General features: G+C 38.1%; 1 protein-coding gene across 1 annotated transcript in view; it reads left to right on the top strand.

Moving 5' to 3' along the window:
- LOC121367090 overlaps positions 1-21,513 on the top strand; it is a 53,054-nt gene that overhangs the window by 14,505 nt on the left and 17,036 nt on the right. Inside the window, exons 4-5 of the mRNA XM_041491256.1 lie at positions 2,723-2,812; positions 4,304-4,405. Of these exons, the coding sequence (XP_041347190.1) occupies positions 2,723-2,812; positions 4,304-4,405 (192 nt within the window). The remainder of the gene's footprint in view (positions 1-2,722; positions 2,813-4,303; positions 4,406-21,513) is intronic.

Here is a 21,513-nt window from a genome sequence, read left to right as displayed (position 1 = left end):
GGGAAAATATTACATGAACTGTGTATATTTCGTAGATATCATCATAATAACGAGGGGAAATATTACATGAACTGTGTATATTTCGTAGATACCATCATATTACATGAACTGTGTATATTTCGTAGATACCATCATATTACATGAACTGTGTATATTTCATACGAGGGGAAATATTACATGAACTGTGTATATTTCGTAGATATCATCATAATAACGAGGGGAAATATTACATGAACTGTGTATATTTCATAGATATCATCATAATAACGAGGGGAAATATTACATGAACTGTGTATATTTCGTAGATACCATCATAATAACGAGGGGAAATATTACATGAACTGTGTATATTTCGTAGATATCATCATAATAACGAGGGGAAATATTACATGAACTGTGTATATTTCGTAGATACCATCATAATAACGAGGGGAAATATTACATGAACTGTGTATATTTCGTAGATATCATAATAACGAGGGGAAATATTACATGAACTGTGTATATTTCGTAGATATCATAATAACGAGGGGAAATTGTACATGAACTGTGTATATTTCGTAGATATCATCATAATAACGAGGGGAAATATTACATGAACTGTGTATATTTCGTAGATACCATAATAACGAGGGGAAATTGTACATGAACTGTGTATATTTCGTAGATATCATCATAATAACGAGGGGAAATATTACATGAACTGTGTATATTTCGTAGATACCATAATAACGAGGGGAAATTGTACATGAACTGTGTATATTTCGTAGATATCATCATAATAACGAGGGGAAATATTACATGAACTGTGTATATTTCGTAGATACCATCATAATAACGAGGGGAAATATTACATGAACTGTGTATATTTCGTAGATACCATCATAATAACGAGGGGAAATATTACATGAACTGTGTATATTTCGTAGATACCATAATAACGAGGGGAAATTGTACATGAACTGTGTATATTTCGTAGATATCATCATAATAACGAGGGGAAATATTACATGAACTGTGTATATTTCGTAGATACCATCATAATAACGAGGGGAAATATTACATGAACTGTGTATATTTCGTAGATACCATCATAATAACGAGGGGAAATATTACATGAACTGTGTATATTTCGTAGATATCGTCATAATAACGAGGGGAAATTGTACATGAACTGTGTATATTTCGTAGATACCGTCATAATAACGAGGAGAAATATTACATGAACTGTGTATATTTCATACGAGGGGAAATATTACATGAACTGTGTATATTTCGTAGATACCATCATAATAACGAGGGGAAATATTACATGAACTGTGTATATTTCGTAGATACCATCATAATAACGAGGGGAAATATTACATGAACTGTGTATATTTCGTAGATACCATCATAATAACGAGGTGAAATATTACATGAACTGTGTATATTTCGTAGATACCATCATAATAACGAGGGGAAAATATTACATGAACTGTGTATATTTCGTAGATATCATCATAATAACGAGGGTATTACATGAACTGTGTATATTTCGTAGATACCATCATATTACATGAACTGTTATATTTCGTAGATACCATCATATTACATGAACTGTGTATATTTCATACGAGGGGAAATATTACATGAACTGTGTATATTTCGTAGATATCATCATAATAACGAGGGGAAATATTACATGAACTGTGTATATTTCATAGATATCATCATAATAACGAGGGGAAATATTACATGAACTGTGTATATTTCGTAGATACCATCATAATAACGAGGGGAAATATTACATGAACTGTGTATATTTCGTAGATATCATCATAATAACGAGGGGAAATATTACATGAACTGTGTATATTTCGTAGATACCATCATAATAACGAGGGGAAATATTACATGAACTGTGTATATTTCGTAGATATCATAATAACGAGGGGAAATATTACATGAACTGTGTATATTTCGTAGATATCATAATAACGAGGGGAAATTGTACATGAACTGTGTATATTTCGTAGATATCATCATAATAACGAGGGGAAATATTACATGAACTGTGTATATTTCGTAGATACCATCATAATAACGAGGGGAAATATTACATGAACTGTGTATATTTCGTAGATATCATCATAATAACGAGGGGAAATATTACATGAACTGTGTATATTTCGTAGATATCATCATAATAACGAGGGGAAATATTACATGAACTGTGTATATTTCGTAGATACCATCATAATAACGAGGGGAAATATTACATGAACTGTGTATATTTCGTAGATATCATAATAACGAGGGGAAATATTACATGAACTGTGTATATTTCGTAGATATCATAATAACGAGGGGAAATTGTACATGAACTGTGTATATTTCGTAGATACCATCATAATAACGAGGGGAAATATTACATGAACTGTGTATATTTCGTAGATATCATAATAACGAGGGGAAATTGTACATGAACTGTGTATATTTCGTAGATACCATCATAATAACGAGGGGAAATATTACATGAACTGTGTATATTTCGTAGATACCATCATAATAACGAGGGGAAATATTACATGAACTGTGTATATTTCGTAGATATCATCATAATAACGAGGGGAAATATTACATGAACTGTGTATATTTCGTAGATACCATCATAATAACGAGGGGAAATTGTACATGGATACTGATTTCTTTATAATTACATGTGTGTTTTCTGTTTTAGTATGTGAATGATGCGTATCAAGACTGGTGTGTCATACACCCCCCTAGTCTGGAGGAGGAGCTTGTGTCACAGCTGAAGACACCAGATGAGGTATGGCACTTCCACGTGGGTTGTCTTTTACTAGACTGTAATGTGTTATACTCTTGCCTATTTGGGATGTATATTACAACTGAAGACATCAGAAGAGGTATACGACGTTCACGACTTTGAATGGGGAGTTCACATTCGGTTGAGTGGCACCAACACTGTATGAGTTGTGTTATGGGGCGACAGGCAAATATAAAAGGTTGTGGGGGGGGGGGGGGGGGAGGTCATGGATGCCATGCCCCCTGGCTACACTTCCATGTGTGTTATCTTTTGTAGTCTGTAATGTTTTATAATTTGAGGGAAAAGCTTGTGCCACAGCTGAAGACATAACACTTCCACATGAGTTGTCTTTTAGTAGTCTGTGGATGGCACCATATACAACCGTATCTGGTGATTCGGCACACTTGGTATTTTGCTTAAGTATGCTTAGGAAGTTGTTATGTTGTTGGTGTTTTTAACAAATTAAAGTTCAGTTCCTTTTTCAATAAGTAATCAAGTATCAACATATTTATTGTTAAGGGTGCAATTAAAAAATAAATATTAGAATTATCAATAATTATATCATAATTTCAAAATAAATTATTCACCTGTGTTTGTGTATATAAACGCGAAGTAGATCAGCCTTATTGATATTAAGAATGTTAAAACCAATCTAAAAACACCATTTTGAACATGTAGGCTCCTATGCATCTGCAGTACTGTGCCACTCAAGAAAACGATTCCGAAACTGATCATCAGATGGGTCATGTGTGATCATTTATTTTCATAGTAATATTTTTAACAAGACAAAACAAAAAGTACTAAAGTTCTAAAATAATCCTGGGACAATAGTGTAGCGTTTATGGGCTACAAAGTGAGTTATGGGCGGTCTATAAATAGCGGGGTCAACGATCCTCATCTACTGCGCCGATTCACCGGACATGCAAATCGTTTTGGATACAAGGGGGTGCCTATATTTATACACCATATTAAAATGTTTATTTACTACAGACATAAAACAATTTGTAGTGTATTTCAGATTATGCACTGCTTCATTGATGAGAGACACATTTTATTAAGTATTTCACAGTGTTCACATAGAAAATGGTCCTTGAATGCTTAGGTGCGCCGATACACCGGACAGCACTGTAACTAATGTGATCTCTCTGCAACATGGCAGCATACGTGTAAGGTGTAAATGTTCTATGTTAGTGAGGGTTATTTCAAATATGATGATGCAGCATGGGTTGGGGCTGGTACGGGGCTTGGCGTTTACTGTAATGCACATTATAGGAAATTATTTTATATTGCTTATTGGGTGAGATGGGGTTTTAGTGGGGAAAAAACAACCTCCTCATGGTAATTTTTGGCACCCTCCAAAGTTTAACTTACGGATTCATTTGCAATTTTTCTTTGATAGATTGTCTATATTTATGAAACATACTTTACAAGTTTATTAAGTAGTTACGGAAACTGACTGTTAGATATCTGCAGTGAGAGTGCGTCATTTTTCAGATTGCTAATCTTGCCGCGAGTTACCTGAACCGTCAGATCCACCTACACACGGACACACGCATGACTTCATCTCTGATGGACCAGGTGTTCAAGGTCTTACAGGTAAGAACTAGACCAGGTGTTACAGGTGTTACAGGTATGAACTAGACCAGGTGTTACAGGTGTTACAGGTATGAACTAGACCAGGTGTTCAAGGTCTTACAGGTAAGAACTAGACCAGGTGTTCAAGGTGTTACAGGTATGAACTAGACCAGGTGTTCAAGGTGTTACAGGTATGAACTAGACCAGGTGTTACAGGTGTGAACTAGACCAGGTGTTCAAGGTCTTACAGGTAAGAACTAGACCTGGTGTTACAGGTATGAACTAGACCTGGTGTTACAGGTGTGAACTAGACCTGGTGTTACAGGTATGAACTAGACCTGGTGTTACAGGTGTGAACTAGACCTGGTGTTACAGGTATGAACTAGACCTGGTGTTACAGGTATGAACTAGACCTGGTGTTACAGGTGTGAACTAGACCTGGTGTTACAGGTGTGAACTAGACCTGGTGTTACAGGTGTGAACTAGACCAGGTGTTACAGGTGTGAACTAGACCTGGTGTTACAGGTATGAACTAGACCTGGTGTTACAGGTGTGAACTAGACCAGGTGTTACAGGTGTGAACTAGACCTGGTGTTACAGGTATGAACTAGACCTGGTGTTACAGGTATGAACTAGACCTGGTGTTCAAGGTGTTACAGGTAAGAACTAGACCTGGTGTTACAGGTGTGAACTAGACCAGGTGTTCAAGGTGTTACAGGTAAGAACTAGACCTGGTGTTAAAGGTGTGAACTAGACCAGGTGTTCAAGGTGTTACAGGTAAGAACTAGACCTGGTGTTACAGGTGTGAACTAGACCAGGTGTTCAAGGTGTTACAGGTAAGAACTAGACCTGGTGTTACAGGTGTGAACTAGACCAGGTGTTCAAGGTGTTACAGGTAAGAACTAGACCTGGTGTTACAGGTGTGAACTAGACCAGATGTTCCAGGTGTTACAGGTAAGAACTAGACCTGGTGTTACAGGTGTGAACTAGACCAGGTGTTCAAGGTGTTACAGGTAAGAACTAGACCTGGTGTTACAGGTGTGAACTAGACCAGGTGTGAACTAGACCAGGTGTTCAAGGTGTTACAGGTGTGAACTAGACCAGGTGTGAACTAGACCAGGTGTTCAAGGTGTTACAGGTGTGAACTAGACCTGGTGTTACAGGTGTGAACTAGACCAGGTGTTCAAGGTGTTACAGGTATGAACTAGACCAGGTGTTCAAGGTGTTACAGGTATGAACTAGACCTGGTGTTACAGGTGTGAACTAGACCAGGTGTTCAAGGTGTTACAGGTGTGAACTAGACCAGGTGTTCAAGGTGTTACAGGTATGAACTAGACCAGGTGTTCAAGGTGTTACAGGTATGAACTAGACCTGGTGTTACAGGTGTGAACTAGACCAGGTGTGAACTAGACCAGGTGTTCAAGGTGTTACAGGTATGAACTAGACCTGGTGTTACAGGTGTGAACTAGACCAGGTGTGAACTAGACCAGGTGTTCAAGGTCTTACAGGTATGAACTAGACCTGGTGTTACAGGTGTGAACTAGACCAGGTGTGAACTAGACCAGGTGTTCAAGATGTTACAGGTATGAACTAGACCAGGTGTTCAAGTTGTTACAGGTAAGAACTTGACCAGATGTTCAATGTGTTACAGGTAAGAACTAGACCAGGTGTTACAGGTAAGAACTAGACCAGGTGTTACCGGTAAGAACTAGACCTGGTGTTACAGGTAAGAACTAGACCAGGTGTGAACTAGACCAGGTGTGAACTAGACCAGGTGTGAACTAGACCAGGTGTTCAAGATGTTACAGGTATGAACTAGACCAGGTGTTCAAGTTGTTACAGGTAAGAACTTGACCAGATGTTCAATGTGTTACAGGTAAGAACTAGACCAGGTGTTACAGGTAAGAACTAGACCAGGTGTTACCGGTAAGAACTAGACCAAATGTTCAATGTGTTACAGGTAAGAACTAGACCAGGTGTTACCGGTAAGAACTAGACCAGGTGTTACAGGTAAGAACTAGACCAGGTGTTACAGGTAAGAACTAGACCAGGTGTTACAGGTAAGAACTAGACCAGGTGTTACCGGTAAGAACTAGACCACGGAACTGGACCAGGTGTTACTGGTAAGAACTAGACCAGGTTTTCAAGGTGTTACAGGTAAGAACTAGACTGGGTGTTCAAGGTGTTACAGGTAAGAACTAGACCAAGGGCCTAATTCACTAAATTCTCGCAACTTTGCAATCTCGCAGTGCAATGCTAAAAGACCTGCAAAGAGGATGCTTTGTCTAGCAGAGTTTTGTGAATTAAGTAGTGATGTTCCAATGATTGAAGATGAATTTGGCTGTATTCTCAGTAGTGATGTTCCAATGATTGATGATGAATTTGGCTGTATTCTCAGTAGTGATGTTCCAATGATTGAAGATGAATTTGGCTGTATTCTCAGTAGTGATGTTCCAATGATTGATGATGAATTTGGCTGTATTCTCAGTAGTGATGTTCCAGTGATTGAAGATGAATTTGGCTGTATTCTCAGTAGTGATGTTCCAATGATTGATGATGAATTTGGCTGTATTCTCAGTAGTGAGGTTCCAGTGATTGATGATGAATTTGGCTGTATTATCAGTAGTGATATGTTCCAATGATTGATGATGAATTTGGCTGTATTCTCAGTAGTGATGTTCCAGTGATTGATGATGAATTTGGCTGTATTATCAGTAGTGATATGTTCCAATGATTGATGATGAATTTGGCTGTATTCTCAGTAGTGATGTTCCAGTGATTGATGATGAATTTGGCTGTATTCTCAGTAGTGATATGTTCCAGTGATTGATGATGAATTTGGCTGTATTCTCAGTAGTGATATGTTCCAGTGATTGATGATGAATTTAGCTGTATTCTCAGTAGTGATATGTTCCAGTGATTGATGATGAATTTGGCTGTATTCTAAGTAGTGATATGTTCCAGTGATTGATGATGAATTTGGCTGTATTCTCAGAAGTGATGTTCCAATGATTGATGATGAATTTGGCTGTATTCTTAGTAGTGATATGTTCCAATGATTGATGATGAATTTGGCTGTATTCTCAGTAGTGATGTTCCAATGATTGATGATGAAGTTGGCCGTATTCTCAGTAGTGATATGTTCCAGTGATTGATGATGAATTTGGCCGTATTCTCAGTAGTGATATGTTCCAGTGATTGATGATGAATTTGGCCGTATTCTCAGTAGTGATATGTTCCAATGATTGATGATGAATTTGGCCGTATTCTCAGTAGTGATATGTTCCAGTGATTGATGATGAATTTGGCCGTATTCTCAGTACTGATATGTTCCAGTGATTGATGATGAATTTGGCCGTATTCTCAGTAGTGATATATGTTCCAATGATTGATGATGAATTTGGCCGTATTCTCAGAAGTGATGTTCCAATGATTGATGATGAATTTGGCCGTCTTCTCAGAAGTGATGTTCCAGTGATTGATGATGAATTTGGCCGTATTCTCTGTAGTGATATGTTCCAGTGATTGATGATGAATTTGGCCGTATTCTCAGTAGTGATATGTTCCGGTGATTGATGATGAATTTGGCCGTATTCTCAGTAGTGATATGTTCCAGTGATTGATGATGAATTTGGCGGTATTGTCAGTAGTGATATGTTCCAGTGATTGATGATGAATTTGGCCGTATTCTCAGTAGTGATATATTCCAATGATTGATAATAAATTTGGCTGTATTCTTAGTAGTGAGGTTCCAGTGATTGATGATGAATTTGGCCGTATTCTCAGTAGTGATATGTTCCAATGATTGATGATGAATTTGGCTGTATCCTCAGTAGTGATATTTTCCAATGATTGATGATGAATTTGGCTGTATTCTCAGTAGTGATATGTTATAATGATTGATGATGAATTATGCTGTATTCTCAGTAGTGAGGTTCCAGTGATTAATGATGAATTTCAAACAGATTTCCAGTACTATCGTTAATTAAATCAGTAGTACACCTTTACAGCATTAAAAGAATTTCTGTGACTTTTAGATCTCTATTTAATGAAGACCTTTTAGGAGTGATCACTACATATTTATCAGTACAGAAATTCAGTGTTAACAGGTAGAAGGTCGCAGTTGTTTGTCAATGTTCATGCCAGGTCCTGGTATCCTAAATGCCTAAATGATGAATTTGGCTGTATTCTCAGAAGTGATGTTCCAGTGATTGATGATGACTTTGGCTGTATTTTCTGTAGTGATATGTTCCAGTGATTGATGATGAATTTGGCTGTATTCTCAGTAGTGATATGTTCCAGTGATATTCTCAGAAGTGATGTTCCAATGATTGATGATGAATTTGGCTGTATTCTCAGAAGTGATATGTTCCAATGATTGATGATGAATTTGGCTGTATTCTCAGAAGTGATGTTCCAATGATTGATGATGAATTTGGCCGTATTCTCAGTAGTGATATGTGCCAATGATTGATGATGAAGTTGGCAGTATTCTCAGTAGTGATATGTTCCAGTGATTGATGATGAAGTTGGCCGTATTCTCAGTAGTGATATGTTCCAGTGATTGATGATGAATTTGGCCGTATTCTCAGTAGTGATATGTTCCAGTGATTGATGATGAATTTGGCCGTATTCTCAGTAGTGATATGTTCCAATGATTGATGATGAAGTTGGCCGTATTCTCAGTAGTGATATGTTCCAGTGATTGATGATGAATTTGGCCGTATTCTCAGTAGTGATATGTTCCAGTGATTGATGATGAATTTGGCCGTATTCTCAGTAGTGATATGTTCCAGTGATTGATGATGAATTTGGCCGTATTCTCAGTAGTGATATGTTCCAATGATTGATGATGAATTTGGCCGTATTCTCAGTAGTGATATGTTCCAGTGATTGATGATGAATTTGGCCGTATTCTCAGTACTGATATGTTCCAGTGATTGATGATGAATTTGGCCGTATTCTCAGTAGTGATATATGTTCCAATGATTGATGATGAATTTGGCCGTATTCTCAGAAGTGATGTTCCAATGATTGATGATGAATTTGGCCGTATTCTCAGAAGTGATGTTCCAGTGATTGATGATGAATTTGGCCGTATTCTCTGTAGTGATATGTTCCAGTGATTGATGATGAATTTGGCCGTATTCTCAGTAGTGATATGTTCCGGTGATTGATGATGAATTTGGCCGTATTCTCAGTAGTGATATGTTCCAGTGATTGATGATGAATTTGGCCGTATTGTCAGTAGTGATATGTTCCAGTGATTGATGATAATAATAATAATAATAATAAAATTCTTTATTTTCAGAGGGTAAACACATTCAGTACAAGGTGACTGGTCTCCCATGAGGCCCTCTCTAATCTATACATGATATTATACATACATACATTCAAAGAAACAACATCAACATACATGTAATATGTATAGCATGAGGAACAATAGCACATATTATGAATATATAAATAATATTTAAATCAATTTGTTAAGAAACTTGAGTCAGTGATAACTCAATACATCATAATTATTTTAACAAACACAAAATCAACAACAAAGGTATATCTTAAAATTGATTATTATTTGAATAGTGCTTAAAATAACTGGATTTGAATGAGGCGAGGGATTGAGAATATTTTATCTTTGAAGGTAGTGTGTTCCACAGTTTAGCTCCCCTGCATGAAAAACTATGGCGATAAAATTCTGTTCTTGGTTTTAATTCATAAAGGTGATTATGTTGAGTTGACCTCAGATTTAAGGAGTGAATTTCTGAAGTTGTTTGAAACATTGTTTCTAGATATGATGGAGATAGTTTGTTGAGGACTTTGTAGACAAACTGGCAGGTTCTAAAGTCAATTCTCTCTTTGATTTTAAGCCATTTGAGAGAGCTAATTATTTCTGCAGTGGACATTTCTTTGCTTTTTTCAGTAATAAGTCTTGCAGCTTGATTTTGGATTTTTTGAAGTTTTCCTATAGAATGTTTTGAACAGGTTCCCCAAATTGTGGAGCAATAGTCTAAGTGAGGTAATATGTAAGAGCTGTAGAATATTAATCTGGTCTTTTGGTCAAGATATTTTCTGTTTTGTCGAAAAATGTATAATAAATAAGAAGATTTTTTAATAATGGCATTTATGTGGTTAGCCCATGTCAGTGTTGGGTCAATGTGTACACCAAGAAGTTTTTCAGAAGTGGAACATTGCACTGGTATGTGATCTACATATACAGTCAATGCTGTTGAGGTTTCTGCAATCGAGGTCAGTTTTTTAGAAGAAGCAATAAGCATGATTTTAGTTTTATTTAAGTTAAGAGACATCTTATTATGGCCGTATTCTCAGTAGTGATATATTCCAGTGATTGATGATGAATTTAGCCGTATTCTCAGTAGTGATATGTTCCAATGATTGATGATAAATTTGGCTGTATTCTTAGTAGTGAGGTTCCAGTGATTGATGATGAATTTGGCCGTATTCTCAGTAGTGATATGTTCCAATGATTGATGATGAATTTGGCTGTATCCTCAGTAGTGATATGTTCCAATGATTGATGATGAATTTGGCTGTATTCTCAGTAGTGATATGTTATAATGATTGATGATGAATTATGCTGTATTCTCAGTAGTGAGGTTCCAGTGATTAATGATGAATTTCAAACAGATTTCCAGTACTAGCGTTAATTAAATCAGTAGTACACCTTTACAGCATTAAAAGAATTTCTGTGACTTTTAGATCTCTATTTAATGAAGACCTTTTAGGAGTGATCACTACATATTTATCAGTACAGAAATTCAGTGTTAACATGTAGAAGGTCACAGTTGTTTGTCAATGTTCATGCCAGGTCCTGGTATCCTAAATGCCTAAATGATGAATTTGGCTGTATTCTCAGAAGTGATGTTCCAGTGATTGATGATGACTTTGGCTGTATTTTCAGTAGTGATATGTTCCAGTGATTGATGATGAATTTGGCTGTATTCTCAGTAGTGATATGTTCCAGTGATTGATGATGAATTTGGCTGTATTCTCAGAAGTGATGTTCCAATGATTGATGATGAATTTGGCTGTATTCTCAGAAGTGATATGTTCCAGTGATTGATGATGAAGTTGGCCGTATTCTCAGTAGTGATATGTTCCAGTGATTGATGATGAATTTGGCCGTATTCTCAGTAGTGATATGTTCCAATGATTGATGATGAATTTGGCTGTATTCTCAGTAGTGATATGTTCCAATGATTGATGATGAATTTGCCTGTATTCTCATTAGTGAGGTTCCAGTGATTGATGATGAATTTGGCTGTATTCTCAGTAGTGAGGTTCCAATGATTGATGATGAATTTGGCCGTATTCTCAGTAGTGATATGTTCCAATGATTGATGATGAATTTGGCTGTATTCTCAGTAGTGATATGTTCCAATGATTGATGATGAATTTGGCTGTATTCTCAGTAGTGAGGTTACAATGATTAATGATGAATTTCGAACAGATTTCCAGTACTATCGTTAATTAAATCAGTAGTACACCTTTACAGCATTAAAAGAATTTCTGTGACTTTTAGATCTCTATTTAATGAAGACCTTTTAGGAGTGATCACTACCTATTTCTCAGTACAGAAATTCAGTGTTAACAGGTAGAAGATCGCAGTTGTTTGTCAATGTTCATGCCAGGCCCTGGTATCCTAAATGCCTAAATGATGACTTTGGGTGTATTCTCAGAAGTGATGTTCCAATGATTGATGATGAATTTGGCTGTATTCTCAGAAGTGATGTTCCAATGATTGATGATGAATTTGGCTGTATTCTCAGAAGTGATGTTCCAATGATTGATGATGAATTTGGCCGTATTCTCAGTAGTGATATGTTCCAGTGATTGATGATGAAGTTGGCCGTATTCTCAGTAGTGATATGTTCCAGTGATTGATGATGAATTTGGCTGTATTCTCAGTAGTGAGGTTCCAGTGATTGATGATGAATTTGGCCGTATTCTCAGTAGTGATATATATAGAATACTATACGAGTTTTCGCTAGATATCATTTTTACGAAACGAGTGTTTGTCAATGTTCATGCCAGGCCCTGGTATCCTAAATGCCTAAATGCCCAACTATGGTTTAAAATTAAGAAAGATACAGATATTTTTATTTTCAAGGAAATTACATATAGGGTCATAATTATAAATAGGTATCATTTTAAATATTTTGAGTTAAATGTTTCAAATGTTTCCCGGTAAAGAAATTCACGGGGTCAGTGCGGGGTCCTAGGGGAAACACTGTGTTTGTGTTACTTCCATCATAATTTGCCCAAACTACATGATTTTGGGTGCTTTTTGACAATGTTCACACCCATGTACAAGTTGACGAATATGACACAAATATTTATGGAAACCTTTATCATCAAACCTTACAGAAATCCTCATTTGAATACCTATTCAATGTTTCACAAAATCAGCTTGTTTGAAAATTACCCACATTGATCGCGCTCCACTTTTGTGACAAGGAAAACCTGGTACATGAATACCAAGCCTCATTACAAAAAAATTAATTTGAAAAAATAACTGCTTAGCAATCACTAAGCTACAACATTTACTTCATATTCAAAATAATTAGCCTTCATGTATCTGTGCAGAAACAACAAGTGAACTCACATTAAGGAAAACTGTAGTAAAGGCGGATCAAAAGCGAACTAAAACAAACCAAGGGCAAGACGTAGAGAAACAACAAACAACAATACAATTTTCTCAGAATTCGATCCAACAATCTACTGTTCGAAGTAATCAAGATCCTGATATGAAATATGTTATTGAACAGTTATCCACTATCAGTCAGAAACTTATCACAAAAGACGAACTGAAACAACAATTAGACGAAAACAAACAACACATAATTCAACACATGACAGAAACTATAGAGAAACTTGAATCCTGAGTTCTAACCCTTGAGATTGAGAACGATAAGTTAAAAACACAATTACAAAAGGTAAACAGCACATCTAAACGTTCCCAGTCCCTGGCTAATCTGGCAATATATAAAAATCGCTTAACCATGCGCAAATTGAACGATTTAGAACAACATTCAAGGAAAGATAATGTGCGCATGTTTGGTGTTTCCGATCCAAATAAGCTTGAGACTGCGGGAAATACAGTTGATGTCGTTGTGAAAGTACTGTGTGGAATAGACGTTCCAATAAACAAAAACAACATACATATAGCACATCGCCTGGGGCCTGTTGCCGAAAATACAGTTGATGTCGTTGTGAAAGTACTGTGTGGAATAGACATTCCAATAAACAAAAACAACATACATATAGCACATCGCCTGGGGCCTGTTGCCGAAAATACAGTTGATGTCATTGTGAAAGTACTGTGTGGAATAGACGTTCCAATAAACAAAAACAACATACATATAGCACATCGCCTGGGGCCTGTTGCCGAAAATAAAACAAGACCAATCATTGTCAAATTTAAATCTCGGGTCCATAGAAACCAAGCACTATATAACCGGCGTAAGCTGAAAGGATCCGGTATTGGTATAAGCGAGGACCTGACAACGATAAACCGCGACTACATGTACCTGACCAACTACAACAACACAGTGACGTGGAGATTGCCTGGACGAGAGACACCCATTTTTTTGTGAAATTAAAAGATGGTGGACATGTTAAAAAAGTGGATCCCTTTGACTTTCTGGGCGAAAAGTCAGCTTGTGATTCAGAAACAAACACGGATGCGGAAAATGAATAAACTGTCTAAATATGTTCTATGACTTTTCACAATAAAGCTTATTCATTCCTTTCGTTTCGACAGCCTCTCGCTGCCTTCATCGAAAGCGATTCAGTGTTTAATAATAAAAAAACCCTATGTGTATACATATATGTATGTATGTATGTATATGTATGTGTATATATATGTGTATGTGTGTATGTGTATGTATGTATGTATATATGTGTGTGTATGTATGTATGTATATGTATATGTGTGTGTGTATGTGTATGTATGTATATGTGTGTATGTATGTTTATGTGTGTATATGTGTGTATATGTGTATGTATGTATGTGTGTATATGTATGTATGTATATGTATGTATATGTGTGTGTATATGTGTATGTATGTATATGTGTGTATGTGTGTATATGTGTATGTATATATGTATGTATATGTATGTGTATGTGTATATATGTGTATACATGTATGTATGTACATGTGTATATGTGTACATATATATGTATATGTATGTATATATAATTTTAAATGTTATTGGTGTCCAGAGTAATTATAAGACAACTGGGAGCACTTTATGTGGCTTGTCCTTTTCTTTTCGAATTTGATGCCCATGCACGTTGTAAGAAAAATAATGTATATTTTTCGAACGCTTTCTTTACCGAAAAGGATAAGCCCTCGTTAATGATAGAGTGAACTCTCACTTGTGCATATGTTACAGGTATTATTTAAACACTAAAGTTTAATACCATCACCAATACAATTTCTATTAACATGCTATATATGTATTAATATGTGTTACCTGATTTATATTTTTTTTTGTTCTTTTGTATGTATACACATTATGAGAACTGGGAACACTTCAAGTGCTATGTCCTTTCCTTTTTAATTTTCGATGCTGAAGTTGCAATAAATACTTTCTTGTAAAATCGATGCTAAAGTTGTAATAAATACTTTCTTGTAAAAGCATCCCTTCGTGATAAAGAAAGGATATAGTTTTTAGGGAGTGCGTTACCATTAGCTCGTAAATAAAGTTAATAATATTATATGATTTAAAAATGAGTTATAATTTACATAATGTAACAAATATAAGGGATTAAAGAGGTTGATGTCGAAACAAATACAAAAGTCTAGACAGACTAAATTTATGTGTCTAGGTTATTCAGTACGTTATAATAGTAAAGTAAAGTTTGTTTTATTTAACGACGCCACTAGAGCACATTGATTTTTAATCTTATCATCGGCTATTGGACGTCAAACATATGGTCATTCTGACACTGTTTTTAGAGGAAACCCGCTGTCGCCACATAGGCTACTCTTTTTACGACAGGCAGCAAGGGATCTTTTATTTGCGCTTCCCACAGGCAGGATAGCATAAACCATGGCCTTTGTTGAACCAGTTATGGATCACTGGTCGATGCAAGTGGTTTACACCTACCCATTGAGCCTTGCGGAGCACTCACTCAGGGTTTGGAGTCGGTATCTCGATTAAAAATCCCATGCCTCGACTGGGATCCGAACCCAGTACCTACCAGCCTGTAGACCGATGGCCTGCCACGTTATAATAGTGTCAAAGTATAACATTGTTAATAACTACAAAGTTCAAAGACACAAAATTCATTTGATCAATTTAACGACCATATTTTAGATTTCTAAATTTACTTGTTTCAAATCCGCTACATGTAAATACTGTTAGTTTTCAATACAATAACATCAGTTCTGCACAAGCTATTTAATATCATGTGATGTGTAGCTTGAACTTGAAGCAGTGCGACAAAACCAACCTCTTTGTTTCTTGAATTAGAGCCTGTGGCTTGGGGTCCAAAGCTCAATGCCTTCTAATACGTTGTATATGTTGTATACGTGTGCGAGTGGGAGAGACTGTGGGTATAAAAGAAGACGCGTGTCTGTGAGTGACTGGGGGTATGAAAGAAGACGCGTGTCTGTGAGAAACTGGGGGTATGAAAGAAGACGCGTGTCTGTGAGTGACTGGGGGTATGAAAGAAGACGCGTGTCTGTGAGTGACTGTGGGTATGAAAGAAGACGCGTGTCTGTGAGTGACTGGGGGTATGAAAGAAGACGCGTGTCTGTGAGTGACTGTGGGTATGAAAGAAGACGCGTGTCTGTGAATGACTGGGGGTATGAAAGAAGACGCGTGTCTGTGAGTGACTGTGGGTATAAAAGAAGACGCGTGTCTGTGAGTGACTGGGGGTATGAAAGAAGACGTGTGTCTGTGAGAAACTGGGGGTATGAAAGAAGACGCGTGTCTGTGAGTGACTGTGGGTATAAAAGAAGACGCGTGTCTGTGAGTGACTGGGGGTATAAAAGAAGACGCGTGTCTGTGAGTGACTGTGGGTATAAAAGAAGACGCGTGTCTGTGAGTGACTGGGGGTATAAAAGAAGACGCGTGTCTGTGAGTGACTGTGGGTATAAAAGAAGACGCGTGTCTGTGAGTGACTGTGGGTATAAAAGAAGACGCGTGTCTGTGAGAAACTGGGGGTATGAAAGAAGACGCGTGTCTGTGAGTGACTGTGGGTATAAAAGAAGACGCGTGTCTGTGAGTGACTGGGGGTATAAAAGAAGACGCGTGTCTGTGAGTGACTGTGGGTATAAAAGAAGACGCGTGTCTGTGAGTGACTGTGGGTATAAAAGAAGACGCGTGTCTGTGAGTGACTGTGGGTATAAAAGAAGACGCGTGTCTGTGAGTGACTGGGGGTATGAAAGAAGACGCGTGTCTGTGAGAAACTGGGGGTATGAAAGAAGACGCGTGTCTGTGAGTGACTGTGGGTATAAAAGAAGACGCGTGTCTGTGAGTGACTGTGGGTATAAAAGAAGACGCGTGTCTGTGAGTGACTGGGGGTATGAAAGAAGACGCGTGTCTGTGAGAAACTGGGGGTATGAAAGAAGACGCGTGTCTGTGAGTGACTGTGGGTATAAAAGAAGACGCGTGTCTGTGAGTGACTGTGGGTATAAAAGAAGACGCGTGTCTGTGAATGACTGGGGGTATGAAAGAAGACGCGTGTCCGTGAGTGACTGTGGGTATGAAAGAAGACGCGTGTCTGTGAGTGACTGTGGGTATGAAAGAAGACGCGTGACTATGGGTATGAAAGACGACGCGTGTCTGTGAGAAACTGTGGGTATGAAAGAAGACGCGTGTCTGTGAGTGACTGTGGGTATGAAAGAAGACACGTGTCTGTGAATGACTGTGGGTATGAAAGAAGACGCGTGTCTGTGAATGACTGTGGGTATGAAAGAAGACGCGTGTCTGTGAATGACTGTGGGTATGAAAGAAGATGCGTGTCTGTGAGAGACTGTGGAAGACGCGTGTCTGTGAATGACTGTGGGTATGAAAGAAGACGCGTGTCTGTGAGAGACTGTGGAAGACGCGTGTCTGTGAATGACTGTGGGTATGAAAGAAGACGCGTGTCTGTGAATGACTGTGGGTATGAAAGAAGACTTGTGTCTGTGAGAGACTGTGGAAGACGCGTGTCTGTGAATGACTGTGGGTATGAAAGAAGACGCGTGTCTGTGAATGACTGTGGGTATGAAAGAAGACGCGTGTCTGTGAATGACTGTGGGTATGAAAGAAGACGCGTGTCTGTGAATGACTGTGGTTATGAAAGAAGACTCGTGTCTGTGAGAGACTGTGGAAGACGCGTGTCTGTGAATGACTGTGGGTATGAAAGAAGACGCGTGTCTGTGAATGACTGTGGGTATGAAAGAAGACGCGTGTCTGTGAATGACTGTGGGTATGAAAGAAGACGCGTGTCTGTGAGAGACTGTAGAAGACGCGTGTCTGTGAATGACTGTGGGTATGAAAGAAGACGCGTGTCTGTGAATGACTGTGGTTATGAAAGAAGACTCGTGTCTGTGAGAGACTGTGGAAGACGCGTGTCTGTGAATGACTGTGGGTATGAAAGAAGACGCGTGTCTGTGAATGACTGTGGGTATGAAAGAAGACGCGTGTCTGTGAATGACTGTGGGTATGAAAGAAGACGCGTGTCTGTGAGAGACTGTGGAAGACGCGTGTCTGTGAATGACTGTGGGTATGAAAGAAGACGCGTGTCTGTGAATGACTGTGGGTATGAAAGAAGACGCGTGTCTGTGAATGACTGTGGGTATGAAAGAAGACGCGTGTCTGTGAATGACTGTGGGTATGAAAGAAGACTCGTGTCTGTGAGAGACTGTGGAAGACGCGTGTCTGTGAATGACTGTGGGTATGAAAGAAGACGCGTGTCTGTGAATGACTGTGGGTATGAAAGAAGACGCGTGTCTGTGAATGACTGTGGGTATGAAAGAAGACGCGTGTCTGTGAATGACTGTGGGTATGAAAGAAGACGCGTGTCTGTGAGAGACTGTAGAAGACGCGTGTCTGTGAATGACTGTGGGTATGAAAGAAGACGCGTGTCTGTGAATGACTGTGGTTATGAAAGAACTGACTCGCGTCTGTGAATGACTGTGGGTATGAAAGAAGACGCGTGTCTGTGAATGACTGTGGGTATGAAAGAAGACGCGTGTCTGTGAATGACTGTGGGTATGAAAGAAGACGCGTGTCTGTGAGAGACTGTGGAAGACGCGTGTCTGTGAATGACTGTGGGTATGAAAGAAGACGCGTGTCTGTGGAAGACGCGTGTCTGTGAATGACTGTGGGTATGAAAGAAGACGCGTGTCTGTGAATGACTGTGGGTATGAAAGAAGACGCGTGTCTGTGAATGACTGTGGGTATGAAGAAGAACGTGTCTACTGTGGAAGACGCGTGTCTGTGAATGACTGTGGGTATGAAAGAAGACGCGTGTCTGTGAATGACTGTGGAAGACGCGTGTCTGTGAATGACTGTGGGTATGAAAGAAGACGCGTGTCTGTGAATGACTGTGGGTATGAAAGAAGACGCGTGTCTGTGAATGACTGTGGGTATGAAAGAAGACGCGTGTCTGTGAATGACTGTGGGTATGAAAGAAGACGCGTGTCTGTGAGTGACTGTGGGTATGAAAGAAGACGCGTGACTATGGGTATGAAAGACGACGCTTGTCTGTGAGAGACTGTGGGTATGAAAGAAGACGCGTGTCTGTGAGTGACTGTGGGTATGAAAGAAGACGCGTGTCTGTGAATGACTGTGGGTATGAAAGAAGACGCGTGTCTGTGAGTGACTGTGGGTATGAAAGAAGACGCGTGTCTGTGAATGACTGTGGGTATGAAAGAAGACGCGTGTCTGTGAGTGACTGTGGGTATGAAAGAAGACGCGTGTCTGTGAATGACTGTGGGTATGAAAGAAGACGCGTGTCTGTGAGTGACTGTGGGTATGAAAGAAGACGCGTGTCTGTGAATGACTGTGGGTATGAAAGAAGACGCGTGTCTGTGAGTGACTGTGGGTATGAAAGAAGACGCGTGTCTGTGAATGACTGTGGGTATGAAAGAAGACGCGTGTCTGTGAGTGACTATGGGTATGAAAGAAGACGCGTGTCTGTGAGAGACTGTGGGTATGAAAGAAGACGCGTGTCTGTGAGTGACTGTGGGTATGAAAGAAGACGCGTGTCTGTGAGACTGTGGGTATGAAAGAAGACGCGTGTCTGTGAGTGACTGTGGGTATGAAAGAAGACGCGTGTCTGTGAGTGACTGTGGGTATGAAAGAAGACGCGTGTCTGTGAGTGACTGTGGGTATGAAAGAAGACGCGTGTCTGTGAGTGACTGTGGGTATGAAAGAAGACGCGTGTCTGTGAGTGACTGTGGGTATGAAAGAAGACGCGTGTCAGAGTGTGAGTGACTGTGGGTATGAAAGAAGACGCGTGTCTGTGCGTGGAAGGGTTGACAAGAATGTATTTTTGTATTTCAATGAAAAAACTCACCATTTGATATACAGTAAGAACATACTATTTATATTGTTATCAACTGACCAATTTGAGAATGGATGATATATTGAAAATAATTTCTATTAATTGTCAAGGTCTCCAAACTGTTGAGAAGAGAAAAGATGTCTTTAACTATTTAAGAGATAAACATTTTACAATATATTTGCTACAAGATACACACTTTACAAAGGATCAAGAAATTATACTCAGATCACAGTGGGGTGTAGGTGATTGTTATTTCAATTCGTTTAAAAGTAATTTGAGGGGGGTGGTAATATTTTTCAACAACACAAAAACTAATGTCATTGTGCAAAATCAAGTAAGCAGCTTTGATGGAAATGTATTAGCCATAGACGTATCATTAAATAAACAACGGTTTACTCTTGTGAATATATATGGTCCGAGTGATAGAGATACACCAGCTTTTTTTCATCAACTGGAATCAATTTTAGAAAAACTGGGGAATGCATCATATATAATAAGTGGGGACTGGAATTTATTTTAGATAAGGATATAGATATGTCAAATTATAGTAACATAAACAATCCGAAAGCTAGAACCGCAGTTTTAAATCTAATTGAGGAAAATAATTTAGTAGATGTTTGGCGTTAACTTGTCAACATCCAGATATTAAATGATATACTTGGCGGCAAAAAACTCCATTTAAACAGAGTCGTCTAGATTTTATATTAGTCAGTGAAGACTTTTTAACGTATTCCTGCAATACATCCATAGAAACAGGTTACAGAACTGACCACTCATGTCCTACACTTGAAATTAAATTGTTAGACATCACAAGAGGAAGAGGTTTTTGGAAATTTAATAACTCTTTTAGAGAAACTGTAAAACAATAGGCTATATCGATTCCCTCCAACTTTGACACATTATCTGGAGTTGAACTTTTTAACATAAACCTAAATATTGATGATCAATTATTTTTAGAGATTTTGATGATGAAAATAAGAGGTAAAACAATTGCATTTGCATCTAGGAAAAAGAAGGGACAGGAAAAAATAGAAACACAATTAGAAGAAGAAATTAAAAATATTGATACTCAGCTTAGCCAAATGATAGCTGTTATATCTCTAGAACAAAAGCTTTATAATTTAAAAAATGAACTAGAAGCTCACAGAAAAGAAAAATTAAAAGGTGTTTTTATTAGATCTAAAGCTCGGTGGGTGGAACACGGAGAAAAACCATCAAAATATTTTTGTAGCCTAGAAAAGAGAAATTATGTGACAAAAGCTTTAACTATTAATAGATAACAAAAATAATGTACTCGAAACTCAAAAGCAAATTGAGAAAGAAGTAGTAGATTTTTATAAAACATTATATACTAATCGAGATGATGAATTAATTAACGTTGATCTAAACAGAGAACTTCATAACTGTAGAGTTGCCAAACTAAACGATAATGTGTCAAAATCGCTAGAGGGAGAATTAAACTATAATGAAGTTACTAAAGTTCTGAAAAAAATGAACAATTATAAGTCACCTGGGACAGACGGATATACGGTTGAATTTATCAAATCTTTTTGGACCGATATTAGTTATTTTGTCATTAAAAGCTTAAACTTTGGAT

This window comes from Gigantopelta aegis, chromosome 3, assembly GCF_016097555.1.
Source record: "Gigantopelta aegis isolate Gae_Host chromosome 3, Gae_host_genome, whole genome shotgun sequence".
Lineage (NCBI taxonomy): Eukaryota > Metazoa > Mollusca > Gastropoda > Neomphalida > Peltospiridae > Gigantopelta > Gigantopelta aegis.
The sequence above is the reverse complement of the archived record's forward strand: the minus strand, read 5'-3'. Positions and strand labels throughout refer to the sequence as shown.